The sequence below is a fragment of the Sceloporus undulatus genome, chromosome 4 (genome assembly GCF_019175285.1).
Source record: "Sceloporus undulatus isolate JIND9_A2432 ecotype Alabama chromosome 4, SceUnd_v1.1, whole genome shotgun sequence".
Classification (NCBI taxonomy): domain Eukaryota; kingdom Metazoa; phylum Chordata; class Lepidosauria; order Squamata; family Phrynosomatidae; genus Sceloporus; species Sceloporus undulatus.
In genome coordinates, this window is record NC_056525.1 from 38283234 (window position 1) to 38307817 (window position 24584).

The following is a 24584-nucleotide window of genomic DNA, read 5'->3' on the forward strand; positions in this document are numbered from 1 at the left end:
ATTTTATTTATATACCGCCCTGTGGCGAACCAATCTGGGCAGTTTACAACATTAAAATAACATACAGCATAAAAACAATATATTCCCTCCCCCCTTAAAAAGTTATTAAACTGCATATCTAAATTAAAACCACAATAACTAGTTAAAACAACAATAAATTAAACAAAATAATACCAACCGATAAACCACTGCAACTTCAGTTCTAAAGAAAAGAAATGGGGGCTTTGGAGACATTACTGAGGAGGGGGGAGATCCTGAGGCCGGGATATTTTAGTCTGGGAAGGCCTGCCTGAAGAGATCCATTCTGACAGCCTTTTTGAAGCTGTCCAAAGATGTTAATTGACGGATCTCGTCCGGCAGGTCATTCCAGAGCCTGGGGGCAACAGCAGAAACCTCCCAGTATCTGCTGCCTGAGGCAACTGCCACAAACTGAGTAAAAGTAGGACCAGAAACTATTCAGTGAGAAAATATGTGAACAGCAGTGTTGAGACCTGGATAATCCTAGTACTAACACAGCGCCCTGTGCACATAGTGATGCCTGATTTTCTGTTCCTGTAAAATGCCTAATGTATGTTTACAGATGTCTTGGAATCTGGAGTTATGTTTGTAACATATACATGTGAAACTATAGACTGTTGTTGATATTGTTGTTGTTGTTCTTATATCATTTATCTCCCATCTTTTCCCCAATCCTGAGAACCAAGGCACCTTACAAAATGAAAATGTATACAGTTATAAAAAGAGATGTAGAAAAATATAAAAAGTTAGTAAAATTATGAACTATACCATGAAGCTCACTTGTTGAACTTGGGCAAGTCACACTCTTTCAACCTCAGAGGATAGCAATGGCAAACCCCTTCTGAAGAAACTTGTCAAGAAAACCCTGACCCTTAGGTTAACCATAAATTGGAAACAACTTGAAGGCACATAATAACAACATACAATACCTAGAATTAAAAATCCTTTAAAACATCCATGAAAAGACAAAAAACACAGTAGCTATCAGTACTGGGAGTTAGGATCACACTGATGTAAATTGTGAAATCAAGCTGCAATTTTAAACATTCTTATTAGTAAGCAGTGGGACCTAACCTCTGGTTTAATCTGCTTTAGGCTCCAGAAAACACCGAATTCATTACTATAATCTCTGTTCAATCATACGAAGTCCTTGAATACTGAATGCATAGTCTCTCTTCAGCATGGTACTGGGTAGTCTTCTGCCTTTGATACTGACCATTACCATTGGCCTTGTCTCTTGGGCACTGTGCATTCATTGTCAGCCTTCAGTGAGCCATTATGGTAAAACATAGTTCATATCTCCCAGGCAGGCTCCCTACATATGTAAATCTATATGTGCACATGCCCACTTATGACTGATGCTAGTGATTGACATGTTGGCATCTTGAATCACTGCAAAACAACTGAACTGAGCTATAGACCATGCTTCTTGAGACTTCTTTACCCATCACAAACTTTAGACTGGGAAGGTATTAAGTGAGTGTTCATTTTCAGTGAGCATTCGTCTCAACCTATGTACTCTTTGAGGTTTAACTTCAGATAAAACTCTGCATTAGAACTTGTGAAACAGAGTATTATTGAAGCTGCACTGGAATCTGTGATTCAAGGAGGATAATAATGTCTCAGACCCTGCTATCTCCACATCAAGAAGGCATTGATGCTCCTATTCCCTGTGATCATCTATAAACAGGTACAATTCGCCCTCTCCTAGTGGCTAGTTCCCATTAAAAAGAATATATGCTATCTTCCATTAAAAACAAGAGTGGACCAAATATGTGGGGGCATGGGTTGAAACAACAGTTATATTTAAAACCTAAAATGTTTTCATCATATATTCAAATAATATAAATAATTTACATAGAAAATTTACAAATAGAATCATCAGATCATAGAAAGATACCCTGAGGGCAATCCAATCCAACCTCTGCAATTCAGGAATACACAGTCAAAGCAACAGATGGCCATCAATGCACTTGTAGAAAGCACGAATGAGTCCTTCCTGAATCTTTGTTCGTGAAGTGAAGCCAAGAAGAAGATTACCTCTCTCAGTCTAGACACTATACTGCTATTGACACAACCTAGAATCACATTGGCTTTTTTAGCTGCTGCATCACATTGTTGACTCATGCTCAGCCTGAGATCTACTCCTAAATCCTTTTCACATGTACTGTTGTTAAGCCAGGTGTACCCTATCCTATATCTATGTGTTTCTTTCCTTCTTCTTTTTCCTGCCTAAGTGTAGTAGCTTACCTTTTTCCCTGCTGAAATTCATTTTGTTAGTTTTGGCCCAGTTCTATAATTTGTTAAGGTCATTTTGAATTCTGATCATGCCCTCTGTGATATAAGCAACTTTTATAAGCATACCTCTATTCCATCATCCAAGTCATTAATAAAAATATTGAATAGCACTGAGCCCAGGACAAACCCTGTGCCACCCCACTGGTCACTTCTCTCCATGATGAACAGAGCTGTTTGTGAGCATCCTTTGGGTTCGGCTAGTCAACCAATCACAAATCCACATAACAGTAACATATATTTTAAATATTTACATTTAAAAAAAAAAAAAAAAGTGGTTAGTATTATCTGAGACACATCCCTTGTGTGCCCAGAATCTAGAATTCCTTTTATCATGCATCAACAGACCTCCTTTTTTTTCCCCTCCTGCATTAGCACTAGCTTCAAAGGTATGGGGCAAAGGTAATGGCTTCTGTGTAAGGCCCAGAATAGCTATTTTGCCTTTCTCAAATTAGTCAGATTCAGACCCTAGCAGGTGGTGATAGGAGAGGCATAATTCTGAGCTAGATCAAGCTGAACTGCAACATGACTGAGAGAAATGACTTGATTTTCCTAGCACTAGTGTAGGGATTTGGGTCCATAGTCATAGGAAGTTGCCATCAGAGTTTGGGCCACATTTTACATGACTAGAATTCCTCAGAATTCCTTAGTTATCATGACCATGCTAGAAATTGGAAGTGTAACTGTAAAAAAAAAGTAACACTCCCAAGCTCTGACTGCCTATACCAACTCTGGTCCATCTAGCTTCAAACTGCCTGCTACACTGACTGGCAGCAGCCTATCAAAGCTTCAAGCAATGGTCTTTCTTAGCTGTTTCTGTAAGTGTTAGGAACTGAAGTTTGGGCCATCTGTATGCAAAATATTTGAGCTGCCATTGACCTGTAGCCTCTTCCTGTGATGTACTCAAGCAGGCCTACACTTGCTCAGCAATCAGCTTTTTTCCAGCCATGACTGTGAGATTTGTTTTAAATGCAGTCTGTTGGGAGTCTTTTCAAAATGTACTCAGCACAATGAGCTTGAGAAAGCAACTGCTTCCTTGTAGCTTCATACTTCAACATGACAAGTGCAAGCTGTTGGTTAGTGATCAATGGCTGTATGTGGAGTTCTACTGCCAACCAGTGGCTGTTTCAAGTTTCTTCTTCTAGCTGGTTTGCACATATGTTTCCATCTGATAACTGAGGACCATATTAGATATGACATGAAACTTGTATATGAATGAATGAATGAAATTTTATTTATATACCGCTATTCCTACATAGATCATAGCGGTTTACAACATAAAATGATACAATTATAACAACATATATCCCCAACAGTGTAAACAAACTACCCATAACCAATTAAAAGCTATACAAAATACTCTAAAAACCATTATATTACAACCATTAAAACCATACCATAAAACCATACAACAAAGTAGCTGGATCGAACAATATGCGAGAAGGGAGAAGAGGATAGTATTAAGGCACATGGGGGAAAGCTTGACGGAAAAGAAAGGTCTTCAAATTTCTCCTGAACAAATCTAGATAGGTATACTTTAAAAATGAATATTTTCAAGATTTCAAACAATGGGATGTTTCCTCTTCTGTTGCAGTCCTGATTTACTGTGGCGGTTTACAGACCGCCAAATAGTACGTATACAATACGTACTAGGGTTAGGAAAGGGCGGTGCTTCCGCACCCCCCTAACCCTAGTACGTATTGAATACGTACAAGATGGCGGCGCCCTGTTCATACGGGCGCCGCCATCTTTACGTACTGGACGCACAGCGTCCAGACGTGTCGCGCCGCTTTTGACGTAGCGAGCGCGCCCCTGGCGCCTCGCTACGTCGCAAACGCGACGGTAAAAGAAGCTCCATTTTGGAGCTTCTTTTTTCGGCCCGCGCGGGAGTCGGGCCGTCTGAAGGCTCCGGCTCCCCCGCGGATCTACTGGCGGCGGCGGTCTGTACCCCGCCTGTTGTTCCTTTGAAGTTCCTATTTATCTTTGGCTTCCACTGGCACCATAAAATCACTTTATCCATTATGTTGTATATCCCCACAAATTTGGTGGGGGGTTTAATTGATAATACTACAGTACTTTACCTGTGTATATTAGAAGGGAAAGGACAGCCTGACTTCAGAAGATGCTTCCTTCAGAGGATGCCTTGCTGCTGTTCGTCTCTTTAAAATCTGTCTAGATGCTAGAGTATAGTATAAGAATATTTGGTTTTTATAGGCCAAGGCTATAAATTTATAGCTATAAAACAGGAATAACTATAGATGCTTTTGATAAAGGAAAAGTGAAAAACCTATGTTTATTGTTTCAGGAAATCCTTTCAGAGATGGAATAGGTGGGTGGGAGCCCTAGATTTAGGAGATTATCACACCCCAAAAATCCTGCTGGGTTAGACATGGGATTGAAAAGTCAAACACAGGTGTTATTGCACAAAGCCAGACAATTGCAATCTATATACAGCCCGGACTTCGGCCGCACTTATCCAGCAGCTTTTCAGAAATGAGAGTCTGCCATTTTTTGAAAAGCCATTTGATAAGGGTCGCTGGGGTCCTAGCTGTATACAGGTTGCATTCACCTGGACTCAGCTGAGTGCAGTAACACCCATGTTTGACTTTTCAATCCAGCGTCTATCCCGGTGGGATTTCTGGGTGCAATAATCTCCTTAATTATAAAGTAGCTCCAAAAATGGTTTCAACTAAGTCAGCGATTATGGATACCCCAGCCTGAATCCTGTTGGTCATCCCAGCTAGAGAAACCCATTGGATCAATGGGATTGATATATGGGTTGATTTACTGTTCAACCACTGATTCAAAGCAAGAGTGGAAAATGCCAAGAGAAAGCTATTTGCCTATCCTTTCCTCTTCTTCACCTGCAAAATGTTTCAAATTGCTTGCTACAGAATTGGTGCTTAATTTCCAACAAATAGTGCAGGGGTGTATTATGTGGGCCACATGTGGCACCCAGACCCCCCCCCCCCAGGATGCTTTGCACACTCTGTGAGGTATGAGTAATTTGCCATATTTAATCTCCCTGGCCTGTTTTACATCCATGGAGATTTTTTTTCCAAAGTAGAAGTCTTGAAAATGGTCAGATCTATTTTTGACACAGCCTTCCTGGGCCAAAAATAGGTCAATGAACAAAAACATGATAAAGCTCCTTCCTATGCTTTCTAGAAGGTTAGTGGCTCTTCCTTAGTTTAAAAAAAGGATGGGTGTCAGAGGAAAGTGATGGCACATGCACAGCCCACAGACCTCAGAAAATTACCCACCTCCAAATTTCTTAATACATATATAGATATTATCTAAAAAGGCTTAAATTTTTTATCTAAAAAGGCTTTATATATATATATATATATATATATATATATATATATATGGCAGGTAGAAAACTATAGCACATCTAATTCACTTCTTGTTATGTGCCTTCATGTTGACTCTGACTTATGGCAACCCTATCATAATGCTTTCTCAGCAGGATTTACTTTGAGGAGATTTGTAATTTTTTCCTAGGAGACTGACAGAGTGTGTTCCCACGGCTGAGTGGGATTCAAATCCTGGTCTTCTAAAGCTCTCAAACTGCTACATCATGCTGATTCGGCTAAGTTCTCATCTCCAACAAAAAAAACAGAAAGAGATAAGGTCCAACTTACATGTATAAATGAAAATTTTGAAGTAGTTAATCTAATTTAAATATAATATATCTTTCCATGATTCAGAAGATTATGACCAGTTGGCCTGCTTAGTCTGATGTCCTGTTATAAATGTTGGTAGGCCTTTCGAGGTCCCTCTTTTCATATTTATGGTTCTCTGGCTTTAAAAAGCATGTGGACAGGCAAGGCTAGGGCTCCAAGCAGATGACTGTTCTCTATAAAAGAGAACACATGACCATCCTGTTACTAACTATGACCTCTACTGGATGCCTGTGAGGCTTGCACAATATTATTCTACACAACAATACAATGTACTGTCCTGGAAAGTAAAATATTTTCCCCAGGTACATAACATTATGCTTTTAGTACTTGATCCAGGAGAAAGATAACATACATGTGTTATGGCAGTAATTATGGTCATGCAGCAAAGCCCCAGATGCTGAACTTCTGCCATGGGTTGCGGTTTGTCCAGGCAAAGTATTTTTAAGGCTTATAATCTCTTTTCAAAACGTTAAGACTTTTTAGTTAAAAAAAAACCCCTACTTCATGTGGTTTTAGACAAATCCAGACATTTCATGTAGCTCAATTCATATGTATGCAGAATTAATTCTCATTGCATTCCATTGAACTTAATGGCTAGAAAGTATACTTACAAAATCCCCACTGGCAACTAGCCATGTTAGCTAGCGGATTCTGGGAGTTATACTCCAAAAAGGAAATTTCTCTAAGCTTTGCCTCATATGCCATTCTGGCTTTGCTTCCAGTCAGCCTTCTGTCTTCATTCATATGTATTTTCTGGTGGAGGATGTACAAACTTATTAATACGTACAAGTCCTGCACCTAACCTACTTTTCATTATTTGTGTTGGCCATGGTCATTATCCTCCATCTTCCCAACTCCAGTCCCTGGTGCCCATATATACTCGACTATAAGTCGACCTCAAGTATAAGTCGAGGGCAGGTTTTGGGGCCAAAATTTTGGATTTTCATATGACCCATGGATAAGTCGAGGGTAAAACTTAGGGGCATGTAATGAAGGATATAAAGGATAAAGCAGCAGGCATAATTATTTGTGCTGATACTAAAGACTGGGTGGATGAGAGAGTAGAATGAGGTCAGTCCTTCCAGGGCAGATTAAACTCTTGTCTTTCACCAGGGGATATGTATATATGACTTAAAGTACAGTACTTACATTGACCCATGGATAAGTCGACTCAGGTTTTTTGGGTCAATTTTTTAACCTAAATTTCTAGACTTATACATGAGTATATACAGTATTCACACTACAGAATTACAGCGCTGTCATTCCTCTTTAACTTCCATGGTTGCATCCTATGGAGACCTGAACTTGGCAGTTTAGAGAGGGCATGTAGAATTCTCCAACAGTACTTAAGGATCTCATCAAACTACAAACCCCAGGATTCCACAGTATGGAGCCATGCCAGATAAAGTGAAATGAAAGCACTATAATTCTGTAGTGTGAATGGGTCCCTGGTTACAGGCCTGCTATGCAGTTGTACAGCTAAGGAAATAAGTAACAGGGCAGAAGTGAAGAAAAGGTGTACTCTCCTGAAGTTATCATACCCAGCGTTCCCCTCAAAAAACCCAGCAACCCTAGAACCAGCAGTATGAGTCTGTGCCAATTCATGATTGTGTCACTAAGTTTCATGATTACTAATTACCTCTCTCCTCTTGTTATATGATCATCACTCTCTGTTCTTGATCTACAGAAGCCTGGACCGCCTTGATTCTGTTGAGATGGTTTTGCCTCCAAAATTCCCAAGCTGGGAAGAAGAATACAACCAGATCCCAGATAACCTTAATGAGTCCAGTGACATCAATCAGGTGAGAGGCAGCAGCAGCTTTCTCAGCTACACCCTTAAAAGAGGGAGGGTGAGAGAGAGAGATGAGGCTGGAAGAGGGACAATTCTCACCCAAACTGAAAGGGGCTGTTTTTTACCAGATCATAGGAAAATGCAAATAAGGTTTTGCATTTTCAGGCATTTGGAATTCAAATGTGAAACCTCCAGTGGATAGAAGTGACATGTAATTTGAATTTCTTCTGCTTCCTGTCACAGTTGAGCACAAAAAACGCCAGAGCAGTTCCACAGAACCCAACAGGCTAGCCTTGAAAATGGCTACAAAAGATCACTGTCAGGATTAGTTTGGTTATTCGGGGCAAGGTGAGCAACTGCTTCAAATGACAGGTGTTGGCGACAACACTGGGTCCTCCTCCCCAGCATATCCCCTCTGTTGGCAGCCAGAGCTGTGTGTGCCACATGTCCAGTCCGGCACCCCCTCAAACTAGCCTCTTGCCTTCAGAAGTGGTGAAGTAAACTTTTCCATCATTAGTGTCCAACAAAAAAGTTAACTTCTAGTCTAGTTTGGTTCTGGAAGGATGCTATCTTGTTCATGGCCTCACGAAGTATAAAATCTTGGGACAGCCCTGACAATCACAATGAGATATATAGCTGGGAGTGGATTCACTTTTAGTTTTTCTAGGACACATTTTGATGGGCATAATGTTCCCAGATCCCAAGACCTGGCCCAGAATCTCAGGGCTTACTCTGGTCCTCAGGGTCTTTCTCTGATCCTCTTGGTGAGGGGAAAGAATCTCAGGGCAAAGTGTTGTGTTAAATAGTGTGTTTACATGTGTGTATTTCTCACTAATTAGACTTGGTGTTTTTTATTTCACTGTCATATTAAGTGCAAATGTGGTTGGTGCTTAATGTATCATGCTTAATGACATTTACCAGGGCTTCCCCTTGTAACATCACCAGAGTCAGCCTCCTGTAACCTCACAAAACATCATTCCTAGGTCTCAGATTTTTGACCTGAACTCTCAGAGTCTGGAATAGTCGTGACCTGGCAATTCTGGGTATTTTTCTTTTTTCACATATCTCAAATAATGCTCATTCAAGATCCTAACCACCTGGGTACCGGCTGCTTGTCCCCTCACCTGTCCATGTGGTGGGCACAGTGAATTGCGAGTTATCTGTACAGTATTGGTAAGGAGGTCCTTCTGCTGTTACAAAAAAATCTCTAGGATCAGAGGCCTCTCAGTACCAGCTGTTGGGGACCAACAGCGATAAAAAGTATTGACCTCATATCCTGCTTGCAAAATTCCCAGAACTATCTGCTTGGCCATTCCTTCCTCTCCCTCCCATTCATCAACTCATACCATTGCAATGTGCCACTCCCTTGGTTCTTGCATTCTCCCACTTGCATAGCACAGCTTACTCTTCACTCCTACTTTCTTTCATCTCAACTCACACCCTCACAGTGTGCCCCTTCCTTGCTTCTTACACTCTACCATCTTGCTGTCTTACCCAAAAGTCAGAGGCAGAATTTTATTTTATTTTATATATATATTTTGTAGAACAATTTGACTACACTTTTTGTTCCATACCTTGGCTGTTACAAGAACTAGAGACTTACTTTTTTAAAGTAAAGGCTTGAAATCTAGATTAGATGATGATTTGAACAGGCACTGAATGGCAACCCTATTTCTCTATTTGCTGTTAGTATATAGCTTTGATTACTAGTCCCAGCTGGAACAGACCCATTAAATCAACTTGTTGTTGTGTGCTTTCAAGTCATTTCTGACTTATGGCAACCCTAAGGTGAATCTATCATGAGGTTTTTTTGGGCAAGATTTGTTCAGAGGAAGTTTGTCATTGCCTTCCTGTAAGGCTGAGAACATGTGACTTCCCCTGAGGCTGGGAGCATGTGACTCCCCAAGGTCACCCATTGGGTTTCATGGCTAAGCACAGAATCAAACCCTCATCTCCAAAGCTGCATTCCAACACTCAAACCACTGCTGAATAATAAATTAACACTTATGTAATGTAACCCACTGATGGAATATCCTGGTAGTTGTGTTTGGATACCACTCCCATTATTCCTGGTCATCATGGGCTCTGTGGTCCCACACAAAAATCTCTGTCATTTTTTCCTGATGTCCTTTAGTGCTTCCAAAATAATCAGTGGCACTGATCTGGTAGTGCAGCATAATGAGAGTCAGCATGGTGCAGTTGGACTAGACTCTGGAGACCAAAATTCGAATCCCATGGAAACCCACTGGGTGACCTGAGGCAACCACACATTCTCAGCCTCAGAGAAAGACAAAGGCAAACCTTCCATGAACAAATCTAACCAAGAAAACCCCTTGATAGGTTCATCTTACAGTCCCCTAAGTCTGTAAGTCAGAAATAACTTGAAGACACATAATAAGAATTTCAGATAAGAAACATCACAGCTCCACTTCCAAGGTCTGATATACTGAGCTGTCAACTTTCTGTTGGAAATGCCTTGAAGGTACACAACAAGAACAGCATAGTGATGAATCTTGCAGTACTCAAATACATGAGAATCTGACTTCTGAACAAAATGAAAGAGAACTATATTTTAAAAGTGGCTTGAGCCAGATAGTGGTCATTGACTCTCTCTGTTGTTTCAGAAATGTTCCAGCAATCAAACTCCTTTTAAAAAAAAAATCAACTTGTCCTTCACTGTATGATGAGAATATGTATTACTGGCCAGAAGTTATTAATAAATATATAGAAATGGAAGATCCACATTGTCTCTACTCTGCTATGGTTGACAGTAAAATAACTAAAATTTCATGGCAAGATTCAAATATGGAGGCAATGTTTGAATTTGAGAGGGTTTTATTTTCTTCCTATATCAAGGATGGGGAACCTATTTCAACCATGAGATTAATTGAATTCCAGAACAATTCTCAAGGACCACATTCCATTGCTGAGAAGCACTAATGGCAAAAGAGTGAGACCAAAAATGCCATCATAGTTTACCTTCCTGTCCCAGGAAAGGCATTGCTCCCTTTTAGAATGAGGGAGAAATCTTACAAAATCTGGGAAATGAGGAAATTATGGTGTCATAGAAAACTGAGGTAACTGTCTGGGAAAGCCTAGAGGATCAGATGGAGATCACAGGAGGACCAGATTCAGTCCCACGATATATGGCTCCCCACCCTGGATCTAGCTTTTTCATTTGTCTGTTCCTCATTTTAGTTTTTCCTTATTAAATTTGCATTGTGGGGCTCCTTGAGATCCTTCAGAATGAGTTTGTTTCATATTTGTCCAAAGACAAGTAACTATCATCTATGTCCTGGATGTTCCAAAGTGCATTAAACTTATTTAAAATTTAACTTCCTTTTTATTCACCATTTCAAAGTAACATTGATAGACTGTCTATCTTGTACAAAGGCAGAGGAAAGACTTGACATTAGTTTGGTCTCTCTTCACTGATCTCAAATGTTTCCTGTCTACAATTCTTTTCAGACTGTTCATTGACATTTGGACTGGATCCTAAACATAAGCATTCTCCTTCCTCCTGTCTAGTGTGTTCTACTAGATTCCAGAAAATATCATTTATTGGTAGCTATGTGGACATCAGGGTCCTTACATGCTCTATGCCAGGGGTAGGCAACCTCTTTGAGCAGGGGGCCGGGTTGATGCCCCTCAGACAACTGGGGGGGCCGAAGCCAAAAAATAAATAATTAAATAATTTTTTAAAAAAAATTAAATATATAAATAAACCGGGACAAATATAGGACAAATTTTTCAAATGGAGGACACTTTTTATAAAAAATGGAGGACATGCGAAAAAAAATTGCTGATTTTTTTAAAAAATGTTAATATAAATGCATGTTTCTGAGGCTTCTATAGACAATTGCACCTCAAAGGCCCCGGCAGCAATCAGCGGCAGGAGCAGGCTGGGGCCGGTCCCAAGGCCTTGACGGGCCGGATCCGGCCCGCAGGCCGCAAGTTGCCTACCCCTGCTCTATGCCCACCACATTGACTCTTGTCTCTCCCATGCACACATCTGGCAGGTGGGTACAGCAGCTGCTTTTTAAAATTTCCCACAATATTTCAGAGTAATGTGATGTCAGATGTTCATAGTGTTGTGGGAAATTTAAATGGCAGTTCACATTTGATGATCACACCCAATTGCTGCCATTTCTACTGTAGCCTCCTGGGCCACACCAGTGTAAGAGATGGACAGTAAAAACAGGCAGAGCCTACTAAAAGGCACTTTTCCAAGGGGCCCTTGAAAACCTGAGCCAGCTCTGCATTTACACATATAATAACATTTACAATTTATTTAACAGTATTAATTGAGGACTATCCTAGACCATAACATGATTCCTCTGTTATAAATGTGATACAACACTGGAGTCTAAAGCCCATTTTAGGATCACTTAGCCTAAGTTGACTCATTCAATAACTGATTCAGTGAATCTACTCTAGTTGGGACTGATCAGTAGGATTCAAGCCTAAGGCATCTATGTTTATCAGGGGAATAGAAAAGATGATGCACAGTTTCAGGTGATGGGAAAGAGACCATCTACCTCACAGAGCTTCTGTGTGCTCACTGAATCCATGGGCATTTTGTATCACTCTCTTTAGTATCATTTTTGTCTCGGATATCTAGTATCAGCCTCAATTTGAGAAATGAAAATAATTAAATTAAAATGTTATAAAGTTGTTGATTTTAAAATGGCAATTAGCCTGTCTGAAATGAATATGTAGGTTTATGTGGAATGACACTGGCAAAGAAATGCTCAGAGCAGCCAATTGGAGACAGTCTGGCAAAAAGATGGGGTCCTGCCTGATGATCAGCTATAAAAAGGAGGGGGAGTCATTAAGAGAGCAGAGTATGTCATAAACTGCCAGGAGTGCAGTTGGAAATAAGAGATTAGCCTTAATGGGATTCAGACTCCCATATAAGAATGAAAAGAACTCCTGTGAAATTAAAGTATTACATTCTTTGAGAAGTGGAGATCCAGTTGAGGGGGGGGGAGCTCATATCCACTTTAATTTATGGAATTGTGACATATGAATAGAACTAAATTTTCATAGGATTTATACTCCTAATGAATGAGCCTTGGTAGATGGTGTGTGTAAAGAATTAAAACACAGTTTGAAGTGTAACTGAAGTCCTTGAGCATACTGGAACAAAGTCAATTTGTAACAAATGAACTGATGTACATGTAGTAACAACAAGCCTTGAGAACCAACTATCAAAAGAGATACTATCATAAATTCTGTCTGTCAATAAAAGTTATTTTCTTCTTGTTCACAAAGGAGTGGCTTGAAGTGATTTATAAATAACAACATCAAAAACACGCTACCAATAATATTAGAAACGCTTAATAGTAGAGAAACTGGAGAAAGTGAGAGGACCACGGGTTAGATAAATAGTTCCAAGGAAAGAAAAGCCTCAAACTATTTAGGATAAGACAAGAGAAGAATCTTGTGGAACCTGGTGGTCACAGTTGTTGATTTTAAAATTGCAATTAGCCTGTCTAAAATGTATATGTAGATTGGTCTCCTATTCTGAAGGAAATCAAAGGAAGAGAAGAATCAGCATATCTGGAATCTAAGGGCCCAAACAGACAGGCCAAAATAAAGCTGCCTCAGGTCACTTTGGAGGTATGCTGTTTAAATGATGCATGTATCCTAAGAGGCTGGAAGCCATGTCAAAGCCACGCCCCAGTCCTAAGGATTAGAGCGCAGCTTCTGGCCTCTTAAGATGTGTGTGTCATTTAAACAGCATACTTCTAAAGTAACCCAAAGCAGCTTTATTTTGGCCTGTCTGTTTGGTTCCTAAGTCATTAGCATGTGGAGAGCTGCATTTCTTTGTTATTGGCACTCAGTCTTGAAAGTTCTCAATTTTTTTGGTACAGATCTGTAACATATCTAAGGATGCAATTTTATTGCAAACTGATATCCAACAAATGTATCTATTTATATGCTAAACAGCACAATAACCAGAACTCTCTGGGTAGCATACAGTGTACTGAAGTGTAAAACACAATAATAAAACATTGACTAGTTTCTGCAGAATAAAAGTCCCATTGAACTCAGATGGCACTTACATCTGAAGAAATATACATAGGGTCAGACTTAAATTTGATGGAGAATTCTGAAATACATGTTTTTCTAGACAGATTCTGCTTCACCTAGCATAATCTTTGTCAATAAGCATTAAGCTAATTCTCTGCAGTTCTGAATAAAGGAAAGGAAAGGGTAAATATGTTGATAACCACAAGTCTGTTAAATAGTAAGCTACTTAAAACAAAAAACTCTAAGCTGGGGAAGACATGTTTAAAATTAAGAATATATTTATCCTGATTGAGGGTTTTGCTTGCACTGGCCTCAGGTGAGTGGTTGCCATGATTAAAACTTGAAAGCATGGTGACAGTCCAACAAAATTGTCCATATGATTGAATACCTACTCCATCTGTATTAGCAGATGAAAACCAGCATACAAAATTGTAGTGATGTCATGATGACAACTAGAATAAACATGGCAAAAAGAACAATATGATATGCAAACACATCCATACTCAGTGTAAAAATTGTGTTAATGCTGAATTCTTGTTTGGTCCTCCTAGATGTTTGTAAGCATTCAGGACTGAGTTATCACTAGTTCTGTGGAGTCACATACCACTCTGTTTCATTGCTTGAATTGTTGCTGAATACTGTTTCCACTTGAATTTTGTATCACTCACTGTCATGAGGACCAGCTAGAGAGCAAGCTTTTGCTATAACCTGTAATTACCTAAGTGCCTCATGCTAGATTTAGTTTTGTCAAAATGGTACCTCAGAAGCTTGATGTTTTGGTCCTATGGAGTTAGATCTCATCATGTTTGGTCAGCCATACAATGAGTAGTTGTGGGGGTTTTGGCTCTTTCTTGTGGATGTCATCAGCCCAATCTCTTACATGATACTCATTGTCATTTTGTGATGCTTGGGGATGTGAGGGTCCTTCTGTGCTGATGTAATGAGATCCCCATCCCTGGTGCTTTAATCTTCTACAACTCTTTCTTCCAGATATTTGGACAACCCTCATTTATTCCACAGATATTTACACAAGGAGAGCAGGTACCGTCCATCTGACCATCTTCTACTGCTCCTTACATACACATATAAATCTACTTTATACAGAATCAGACCTGCCAGTTTCTTAGCATTGTCTGCACTGGCTGGCAATAGCTTTCCATCATTTTAGTCTAGAGTCTTTCCCAGTCTTGCCTTGATTGTACCTAGGACCTTCTGCATATAAAATGTGTACTGTTCCTTTGAGCTGCTCTGGCTCCCCCTAAGTACTTTAAAGCACTTACAGTGGGTCCTCAGTATCTGCCTGGGATTGTTTCCAAGACCCCATGGATACCAATATCCATGGATACTCAATCCCATTATATACAGTGGCATAATAAAATGATGTCCCTTATCAAGGTTTGAGATTATATATCAAGGTTTGAGTGTGTGTGTGTGTGTGTGTGTGTGTGTGTGTGTGTGTATATATATATATATATATATATATATATATATTTCAAATCGTGGATGGTTGAATCCATGGACAAAGAATACATGGATATGGAGGGCTGACTGTACTAGATGTCTATCACCTTGACCATAGGTGAGGCCCATTGCTCTTTGAAAATTACAACCCTCAAATATCTTAGTCACTCATTGAAAAGAGAGGAGATAAAATGGGTGAACTGAGTGAATTAGCAAATATCCAAGTTGCTCCAGTTATTACACCATGGGAGATTAATGATGTCTGACATTGCCTCCTGTATTTCAGTTGGTGCATCAAAACCCAAGCAAAATCTTTCTGTGATCTAAATGGTACCTGTGCAAATGGGAGAATTTTCAATGGTCTCTGAACCACATTTGAAGGTCAAAAAGCCAAGAAAGATTAGCAGTAATTCAAGAAAGGTTAAGAAAACAAGTACCCCTTATTGCTTTAGTTTAAATTGCCATTACATACTATGAATTAATTCTCTGCAATCAATTTTATAAGGCTATAAAATTAATAACAGGCCATCTTTTTGAGAATAATGATTACAGATTTGTGTGACAAACCATCAGACTTGATTAGCTTTTTTCTAACATAAAACAGGACCACATTCAGAAGGGATGTAGAAAAAATATTAGGCAGGACCAGCTGGAATAGGATGAAAAGCATCAGCACGTGCCTGAGATGTCACCCTGCTTAATTTGAAAGGTTAGAGTTAGGTGCCAATAGTGAAATAGATAACATGCATAATTCCCTGTTACAAACATCAGCCACATTGGACTGATCAGATTTCATCATCAGGGATCTTCAATGGAAGATTAAGAGCTCTGGTAATAATCACAGACTGAGTCATTTGTTGGACAAGATCCCTTCTGATCTTGAAAGCTAAGTGGGGTCAGAACTGGTTAGTACTTGGATAGGAAACCACGAGTGAATACCAAGTGTTTTAGACTATATTTCAGAGGAAGGAGCTGGCCAAACCACCTCTGAGTATTCCTCGCCTAAGGAAACCTTATGAAATTTATGAGGTCAGCATAAGTCAACAGGCAATTTGAAGGCACCTTTGCACAGACATCTCTGCCCAGTACATAACCCACTAAGTTAAATATAGCCTAACAGCAAGGTATGGTGAGACACTGGGAGCTTTATGAACCTCCTGGATTTGCTGTCAACCAACTAATACAAAACCAAGGATATTGTTAAAGCTTGGAAACATTACTTCCTCTCGCTTTTTTTTATTATTATTTGGACTGCAGCTCCCAGAATTCCCCAGCCAATATGACCACTTTTTGTGGTCCGAGAGCTGTGGTCCAAAAAGTCATTTGTTTTTTTTTAATGGTTAAGCACCTCATGTATGACAGTACAGAGCTAATGGTTTATGTGACTTTCTGGGCTATACATTGTATAGACCCTGTTTTGAAGCAAGGATAACTCTGGCTAGCATCAAAAAAACAAACAGCTGATTCTGCAAGAAAGGGATGTGGAACATCTAGCTCTCTAGCCGTTATACAAAACAACTCTCATCAGCCTAAAGTAATGTACCAGTTGCAATGGATGATGGGAAATGCAGTCTATAAACATTTGCAGGAGCACAACTGCCTAATGTAGGGGAAGGCAGCTTGGCTGCTACTTTTTTCATCCAAATTAGTAAGTTGGAAAATACATTCAGTGTATTCAAACTCCTTTATGAGATATGTGGAACTGAATGTCCTTTTAATAGAAGCTGTGTTCTTGCAGGCAAGAGAAGAAGAGCTAAATGACCAATATGAGGGAATGTGTGAATCGACCTACAGTGAAGCAGAATCAGCTGCTGTAGAAGTGCTGGATCTGCCCCTTCCTAGCTACTTTCGCTCCCGGAGCCACAGCTACCTCCGAGCCATCCAAGCAGGCTGCTCCCAAGAAGAGGACACTGTCTCTGTTCGGTCCCTCTCACCACCTCCAGCCAACAGCATCAGTGGCAGTCGAACACTTCCAAGCAACAGTAAGTGAGACCATTTGGGACTGGGCGGGAAATGGTACATAGATGTGAATGTGCAATTATGTAAGCGTTGCTTGGAAAGAGATTTAAGCATTTTAAATTTTGAACACAACTGAAATTTCTAGATCAGTGTAGCCTCAAAGATGTTGTAACTGAATGGTGTGCTGGTTGTCCATAACTGAATGGCACTGTATTTTTGATGTACTCCATGTTTTCTTTATATATGAAGTGACACAATTGGACCTGGTTTCAGTGCTCCTGCTTAATAACTATTGAATAATAATTTGATTTAATGATATTTATTTCTTACTTGCTTCTCCTATGAATCGAGGCAGGGAAAAACAACAATTAACAGACAAACAATATCAGTTAAAGAGACACGAGTTAAACACACACATCAATTTAAAAGGACAAATAAGATGTATGCATATTAAAACAATCCACATTTAAAATTCATCTTTTAAAATACACAATTTAGAAGTATACTTCATCTATATTATACTGTATTCTGTCTCTTTATCTATAGTACAGAGGTTGAAAGTGGCAGATCATGATCCAGCCAAAGTATTTTAAGATGGCAACACAGTGCACACTTGCTGGGGGTAATCTCCACTAAACTCAGGACTTTATCATGCCAGTGTTGGTATTAGTGAAGCAAACAGGAACATACCAGTTTGAAAATGTTCAGTATCACACTTTTCTGCAAATGAGCAAGTGTGCTGCTTTGGCAATTTTCATTCCATAATCCCACCTTCTATGCCTTTCAGTGCTTGCATGCCTTTTGCCGAGATTGTTTTTATTCTGTTCCTTTTGGAAGTTTTATTTTTATTTTTGCTGTAATTACACAATCACAGCAGATGATGATGATGATGATGATGATGATGATGATGATGATGATGATGAAAAAGACAAAATGCACAGGATAAAAACAACCTTGGCCTGCTTAGGAATAGCATTTGACTGCTATAAATTGTTACTGCTGCAGAAGATATATATTACACTCAGGGACTAATGGAATAGGAGCAGTATGAGGGGCCTATTGATGAGTTTCCCCATGTGTGAAAAGGTGTGCTACAAAAGCAAAAGAAATGCACAGCAGCAACTAAATAGACACAACATCCTGTGATAAGTACTGGCCAAATGCACTAATGTCATGCTTTACTGCCTTATGTGATAGTTTTCAGTTAAGAATAAATAATAATAATAATAATAATAATAATAATAGTAATATTTATTTGTATCCCACCTCTCCCTGTATTGAATAAAGATGCATTAGAGCTAGGTTTTACAACTGCAGCTTTAAACTTGTTTATCATGCTATTTCAGATATATAGGAGTATGCAAAACATAAGCTGTTTGTAGACTCTAAGTCCATTTTTGCATCTCCTGTCACTCCCCCTCTTTCCCTTGTCACCATGCTGCTTAATTTTGGTAGCTGTAGGGAGAAGAAACCTAAACAGGATTGTAACTGTTGCTGTTTAGTGATTTAAATGTCTTCTTTCGTTGTCTTTTCTACAAATATTGGTTTCCTGGGTATAACAAGGTTTACACTACAGCAATGTGGGAAATATTCTAATTACTAATGCACAGTTCTAAGAAGATTTTATCACAATTTCTTGGATGATAATGAAACTTTATCATGAAGTTAAGCTAGCACTAACCTGTGTCTTTAAGTATTCAAGAAACAGCTGGCCAAGTTTAATACACTGCCAAGATTTCTCTTTCCATCTTTAATCTTCTTACTCACAAGAATACCGCCCCCCCTTACAGACAGGGTGGGCCAATATCCCACATCCAAAGCAAGCTAGGGGTCCAATCCAGGCTTCACTTCATATTCCTATGCATCATTAGGACTGTTTTTCCAATGACTTAATTTCTTTCAATAACCTGTCTGTGGTGTGTTGAAAAAGACTTTGCTGCTGTGGTGTTTTGGGGAACCTCAATCTGTCCAGTTTTTTAAAGCCAATTTTGGCTCTGTCAGAGCAGGCCTTCAGGAGATGGGAGACCATTGTTCCACTCAGTAGAATAACTAATGAGAGCCCCAAATTTAGCTGGGGATGAATTTGCAAAACTGTGTGGGCTAAAGTTCCAGAAACGCCATCCACCCAAGTATGGACAATGGGACTTATGGTCCAAAAATGTAATGGTTGCAAGCTCTGGGCAGTAGATGACTTACTCCATTTTAAATACATTCATTGCCCATCTGGTTGTTAAGTGGGCATGCAATCCATGAAAGAGACAATTTTTTTTTTTTAGCCTTGAATGTTCCACAAGACTCTTTATTACATTTTGAATAAATGCCACTATCTAAAGGAGGGGTGTCTAGCTTTGGGGGTCTTTGGGCAAAATGCACTCAAAAATCTTCTGGGGCCAAATCCCCAAGGCTGCAACTGCTGAAGACACATCTGTTTCTGAGGCCAGTAACATTTCCAAAAGTGTTGTGGAAGTGCTATTTTCACTGGAAGCAAGGTGTATAGGATTCATAAACTGTTCATAAATTGTTCATAAACTTATCAGCATGTCTAGGAGCCCAGCTTGTTTTAAAGTAAAATCAAAGGGGAAAAATGCTATGTTTGCTACTGCCATAGTAAATGCATGGACAAGACAGAGGTGGAGGGGATCTTTATGGCGGTTTAGGGGCTGACAAAAATCAAAATACATTTTGTTCACCCTAGATCCAAAGAAAACTTTAACAGAGAGAAGCTGAGCATCTTAAATTATCTAACTACGGGCCTGAACAGATAGGCCAAAATAAAGCTGCTTCGGGTCACTTTGGAGGTATGCCATTTAAATGATGCATGTGTCCTAAGAGGCTGGAAGCCATGCTCCAGTCCTAAGGACTGAAGTGCAGCTTTGGTGCAGCTTCTGGCCTCTTAAGATGCACATGTCATTTAAACAGCATACCTGCAAAGTGAACTGAAGCAGCTTTATTTTGGCCTGTCTGTTCAGGCCCTACATAACCCTCCAGGGACACAAACTGGCCCCCAATATAGTTGTCCACCTCAACTCTGAACAATTTATCAAATTGCAACCCAATTTTAATCATATTTACTTCAGAATCATGTCCATTGTGTTCAGTGGAACATACTTTCAAGTTAACATACAAGTTTAACTTAATATCAATCTTTCATATTTATTTACAGGGCCGTGGCCCCCAGTGACTTCTGAGTAAATATGCTTAAGGTTCAAGCTGTTCATTGCACATTTTCTGTTCACTCTTTGCCCCATTCTACTTCAGACTTTGAGGATAATCCCGTGGACTTGTACTTGTTTGGGTCAATCAGATCACTATCTGAAGATCCTTCAGCCTAAGAACTTTATCGCATGGACCGCTCCCAGAATGGAACGGAAGGGGCCAGGAATGAGTGAAGGATGAGTGGAGGGTGCATTTTATCGTGCACACTAGTCCCCCACTCATTCCGTTCCATTCCTCATCCATTCCAGAGGAGGAGATTTTTTGAGAACTGTTCAAAACAGTTCTCAAAAATCTCCTCCTCTCTGGAACAGACTGGGAACAGAAGGGCAAGGAACGGAATGAGTGAGGGACTTGTGTGCAGTAAAATGCATCCCCCACTCATTCCATTCCCTTCCTGGCTTCTTTGGGACCATTTTTGTTGCGTCCCAGGAACCCTGTGTGACAAAGATCTAATCCATATATCAGTCTAGTTGTCCTAAATTCAGAGCCAGACCAGGCATTTTTTTTGACTGAGGAAAAGACAATATGGTGCCTGCATTCCATATATATGTACCTGCAGGACCAGCAGCTGAACCTCGTTTAAACACTGGTTGTAGGTCCCACACCAAGCCCAACAGGTTTAGGGGATGTAAGATGGGCTGGGTGGAAGATACAGCTTATCTTCCAAGAAAAGGGAATGGCTAGAGAACTCAAGCAGAACCAGGAGGCTGCCCCTGAGCATATGTCATCCAATGAAGTCAATTCACTCAGCCTAATAATAAGGCTGCCTAAACTCAAAAGCCAACTTTTGTCCTTCAAATGGAGAATGTCATGACAAGATGGCATGATGCCCACAACAGTTGGACGTTCCCCCATGACCAGAAAAAAATAGTTCGACCTGAATGATTTTCCTCCTACACAGGTAATGCTGCAGTGCTGCTGTCATTTTATGAGCCCACCGTGTTTTAAATTACTGCATTCAAACTGTAGGCTATATAATTTGTGGTGTATTCATTGCAAAGAAACTTATTCAGGCTGCAATCAGCATGGGATTTGTGAGGTCTGGGGATTTATGGATTGTTTCCTGAAAAATAAATTCCTGTTTCTGTTAAGACACTGCTTTCTTTTTGGCAAAAGAAAGAAAAGGTTTAAATTCCCATTGGACGATAGCATCTGCCCGTGTGCCCTCCACAAGAACTAGACATAGTAGTATTATATTTATTAATAATAATAATAATAATTTGTTTTATTTATATACCGCTATTCCAAAGATCATAGCGGTGAACAGCAAGTAAGCTAATTAGCAAGTAAGCTAATTTGCCCCCAACAGTCTGGGTACTCATATTAGCGACCTCGGAAGGATGCAAGCCTGAGTCGAGCTTGGGCCCTTTTGCTGGTCTTGAACTCGCAACCTTGTGGTTTCGAGTGAGTGGCTGCAGTACAGGCATTTAACCACTGCGCCACCAGGGCTCCTTAAATGCTGGGCTGTATTAATGTGCTGGTAGATTGCACTGTATTGCACTTTCAGTGCAATCTGATAAATTTTATTTAAGTTGACATTTCTACTTTTTCCACACAGGAGTCCTTACCTCCAAGACTGCATACCAAGCAGAAACTCAGCTGGTACACATGTTAGAGAGTTAATTCTCCTGATAGGTGCCTGTCTCCTTAAAAACATGGCAGTAGCAAAAACAAAGTATTGGCACAACACTATACCTTCTATCACAGTGCTAACTTTGCTTACTCTCTGGACCTTATCGCACACACAATTTTAAACATTTTGGGGACTGAAGGAGGATGCTCGTGCGCGCGCACGCACATCTGACAGAAAACGGAGGGTTTTTTTTGAAAAATTTTATTATAACATACACAAATACAAATTCACAATACCATCTCACTACAAACAAGAAAAGACATACAAACATAACAAATAAATGCTTCAAATACAATTTGACCGTGTCGGTCTTTGTTCCACTTAGAAGTATTTCCACACATAATATGGTACTCTGTTAATTTAGTTTAAAAAAAACCATATTCCCATAACTACAGTTCAAAAAAAAAGTTCACCAATGTTATACATCTAAAGTAAACGCAATAAACAAATTCAGTTATATATACCCATTTGTTGATAATTCTTGAAGGTAAAATAACAACAGGTTAAAATTCACCAAGCCTTACAGATCTATGGCATTATAAATCCACAGTATACATCTAAACATTGCCATTTCTTATAGATCTTTCCCACATCCTTATTCTTCATCATCTCAGTCAAAATATCCATTTCTTTTGCTTCCCTCAATTTAGCTATCCATTCTTCTTCACAAGGTATTTCTTTCTTTTTCCAAAATTGTGCATAAATAATACGTCCCAGTGTGACCATATATAGGCTCAGCGATGTTTTTTCTTTTGGCTTTAGGTTTTCTAAAATACCAGTCATATTAAGCAAAAATAAACGAGGATCCAGTGGTATTTCTATTTGTAAAATATTCCCCATTAATCTATATATATTTCCCCAATATTCTTTTGCCATTTTACATTCCCACCAAAGGTGAAAAAAGGATCCTTCATGTTTTCCACATTTCCAACACACATTATTTGCAGTATTGTACAATTTCTTTATCATGACAGGAGTCATATACCATCTGTATAGCATCTTTGTATAGTTTTCTTTATAATTTTGGCAGACAGTAAATTTCTTAGTATCTTTCCAAGACTTTTCCCACAACTCTAAATCTATCGAATATTGTAAATCTTGAGACCATTTTACCATTGAATGTTTTACCACTTCATCTTCCAATTGTCTTTTTTTCAAGATTTTATAATACAAAGATAAATGTTTCTTTCCATCATCCATCAAAATTTTATCTAAATCGTTAAATTCTTTAATAAATCCTCTCTGTTTTAAATCTACTTTGAATCTTTCTGTAAGTTGGAAGTACAAGTACCAATCTATTTTGAGTTCACCTGGAAGAATAGCCTCTTTTTGTCTCATTGAAACAATATTATCAAACCTCCAAAAGATCAAATCTTTATATGTCAACCAAGGTATCTTGTTATCTCTTGTTCTTTGAAAGAAAGCTTCCTGTGAGGAAACCCATTTAGGCAGACCCAGATAGAAAAGATCTTTAACCTTGTTCCATACAAAAAGCAGTGCATTCCTCAAATAGTGTCTTTTAAAGTCATTATGTTCTTTTACCTTATCGTACCAGGGATAGGCGTGGATTCCATATCTAAGATCTCCTACTTCAAGTGCCAATAATCTTTCATTACTCAATTGAACCCAATTCTCTACCCAGCACATACATGATGCAAAATAATACAACTCAAGATTAGGTAATGCACAGCCTCCTCTAAGTACTTCATCCGTTAAGACTTTCCATCTAATTCTGGCTCGTTTCCCCTCCCAAAGAAACTTTGAAAGTTCTCTCTGCCATATCATAAAATATTTTCTACAAGAGATCACTGGAAGATTCTGAAATAAATACAGAAAACGAGGCAAAATGTTCATCTTAATTATTGCAATTCTTCCATATAAAGAAAGATGGAGTTTAGACCAATTAGCTAAGTCTTTCTTGACTTCTTTCCATAGTCTGCCATAATTATTTTCAAATAAATCAATATTCTTACTAGTCAAATAAATCCCCAAATATTTGGCCTTATGTACAACCTTGAAACCAGAGATTCTGATCAATTCTGATTGTTCTTCTTTAGCCAGATTTTTAGTTAGTATTTCTGATTTATTTGGATTAACCCTCAGCCCTGAAAATTTTGTAAACAATTCGATAGTATTAATTAGCATCGGTATAGTTTTTATCGGATCTTCAATAAAACAAATAAGATCGTCGGCAAAGGCTCTTGCTTTGAATGCGTATTTTCTAATATTAATTCCTTTGATTTTTCCGTTACATCTAATATTATTCATCAATACAGTGGTACCCCGGGATACGAATGCGCCGCCTTACGAAATTTCCGGGTTACGAAAAAAATCCATTCAAAAAACCTGTTCCGGCTTACGAACGTTTTTTCGGGTTACGAAAAAATTTTTGGTGCTTTTCGGCGCTATTTCACACGAAATCGCGGCTTTTCCCCATTAGCGCCTATGGGTTTTCGGCTTGCGAAGGCTTTTCGGGTTATGAAAGCGG

At 39.2% G+C, this 24584-nt stretch overlaps 1 protein-coding gene across 4 annotated transcripts in view; it reads left to right on the forward strand.

The window, feature by feature from the left end:
• Positions 1-24584, forward strand: part of DLGAP4 (DLG associated protein 4) — a 524530-nt gene that overhangs the window by 386334 nt on the left and 113612 nt on the right. For 3 of the 4 annotated variants that reach the window (XM_042466057.1, XM_042466058.1, XM_042466060.1), the window contains 3 exons: positions 7687-7801; positions 14818-14868; positions 17027-17270. In XM_042466057.1, coding sequence (XP_042321991.1) covers positions 7687-7801; positions 14818-14868; positions 17027-17270 — 410 coding nt within the window. The remainder of the gene's footprint in view (positions 1-7686; positions 7802-14817; positions 14869-17026; positions 17271-24584) is intronic. The other variant, XM_042466061.1, reaches the window with a different exon arrangement.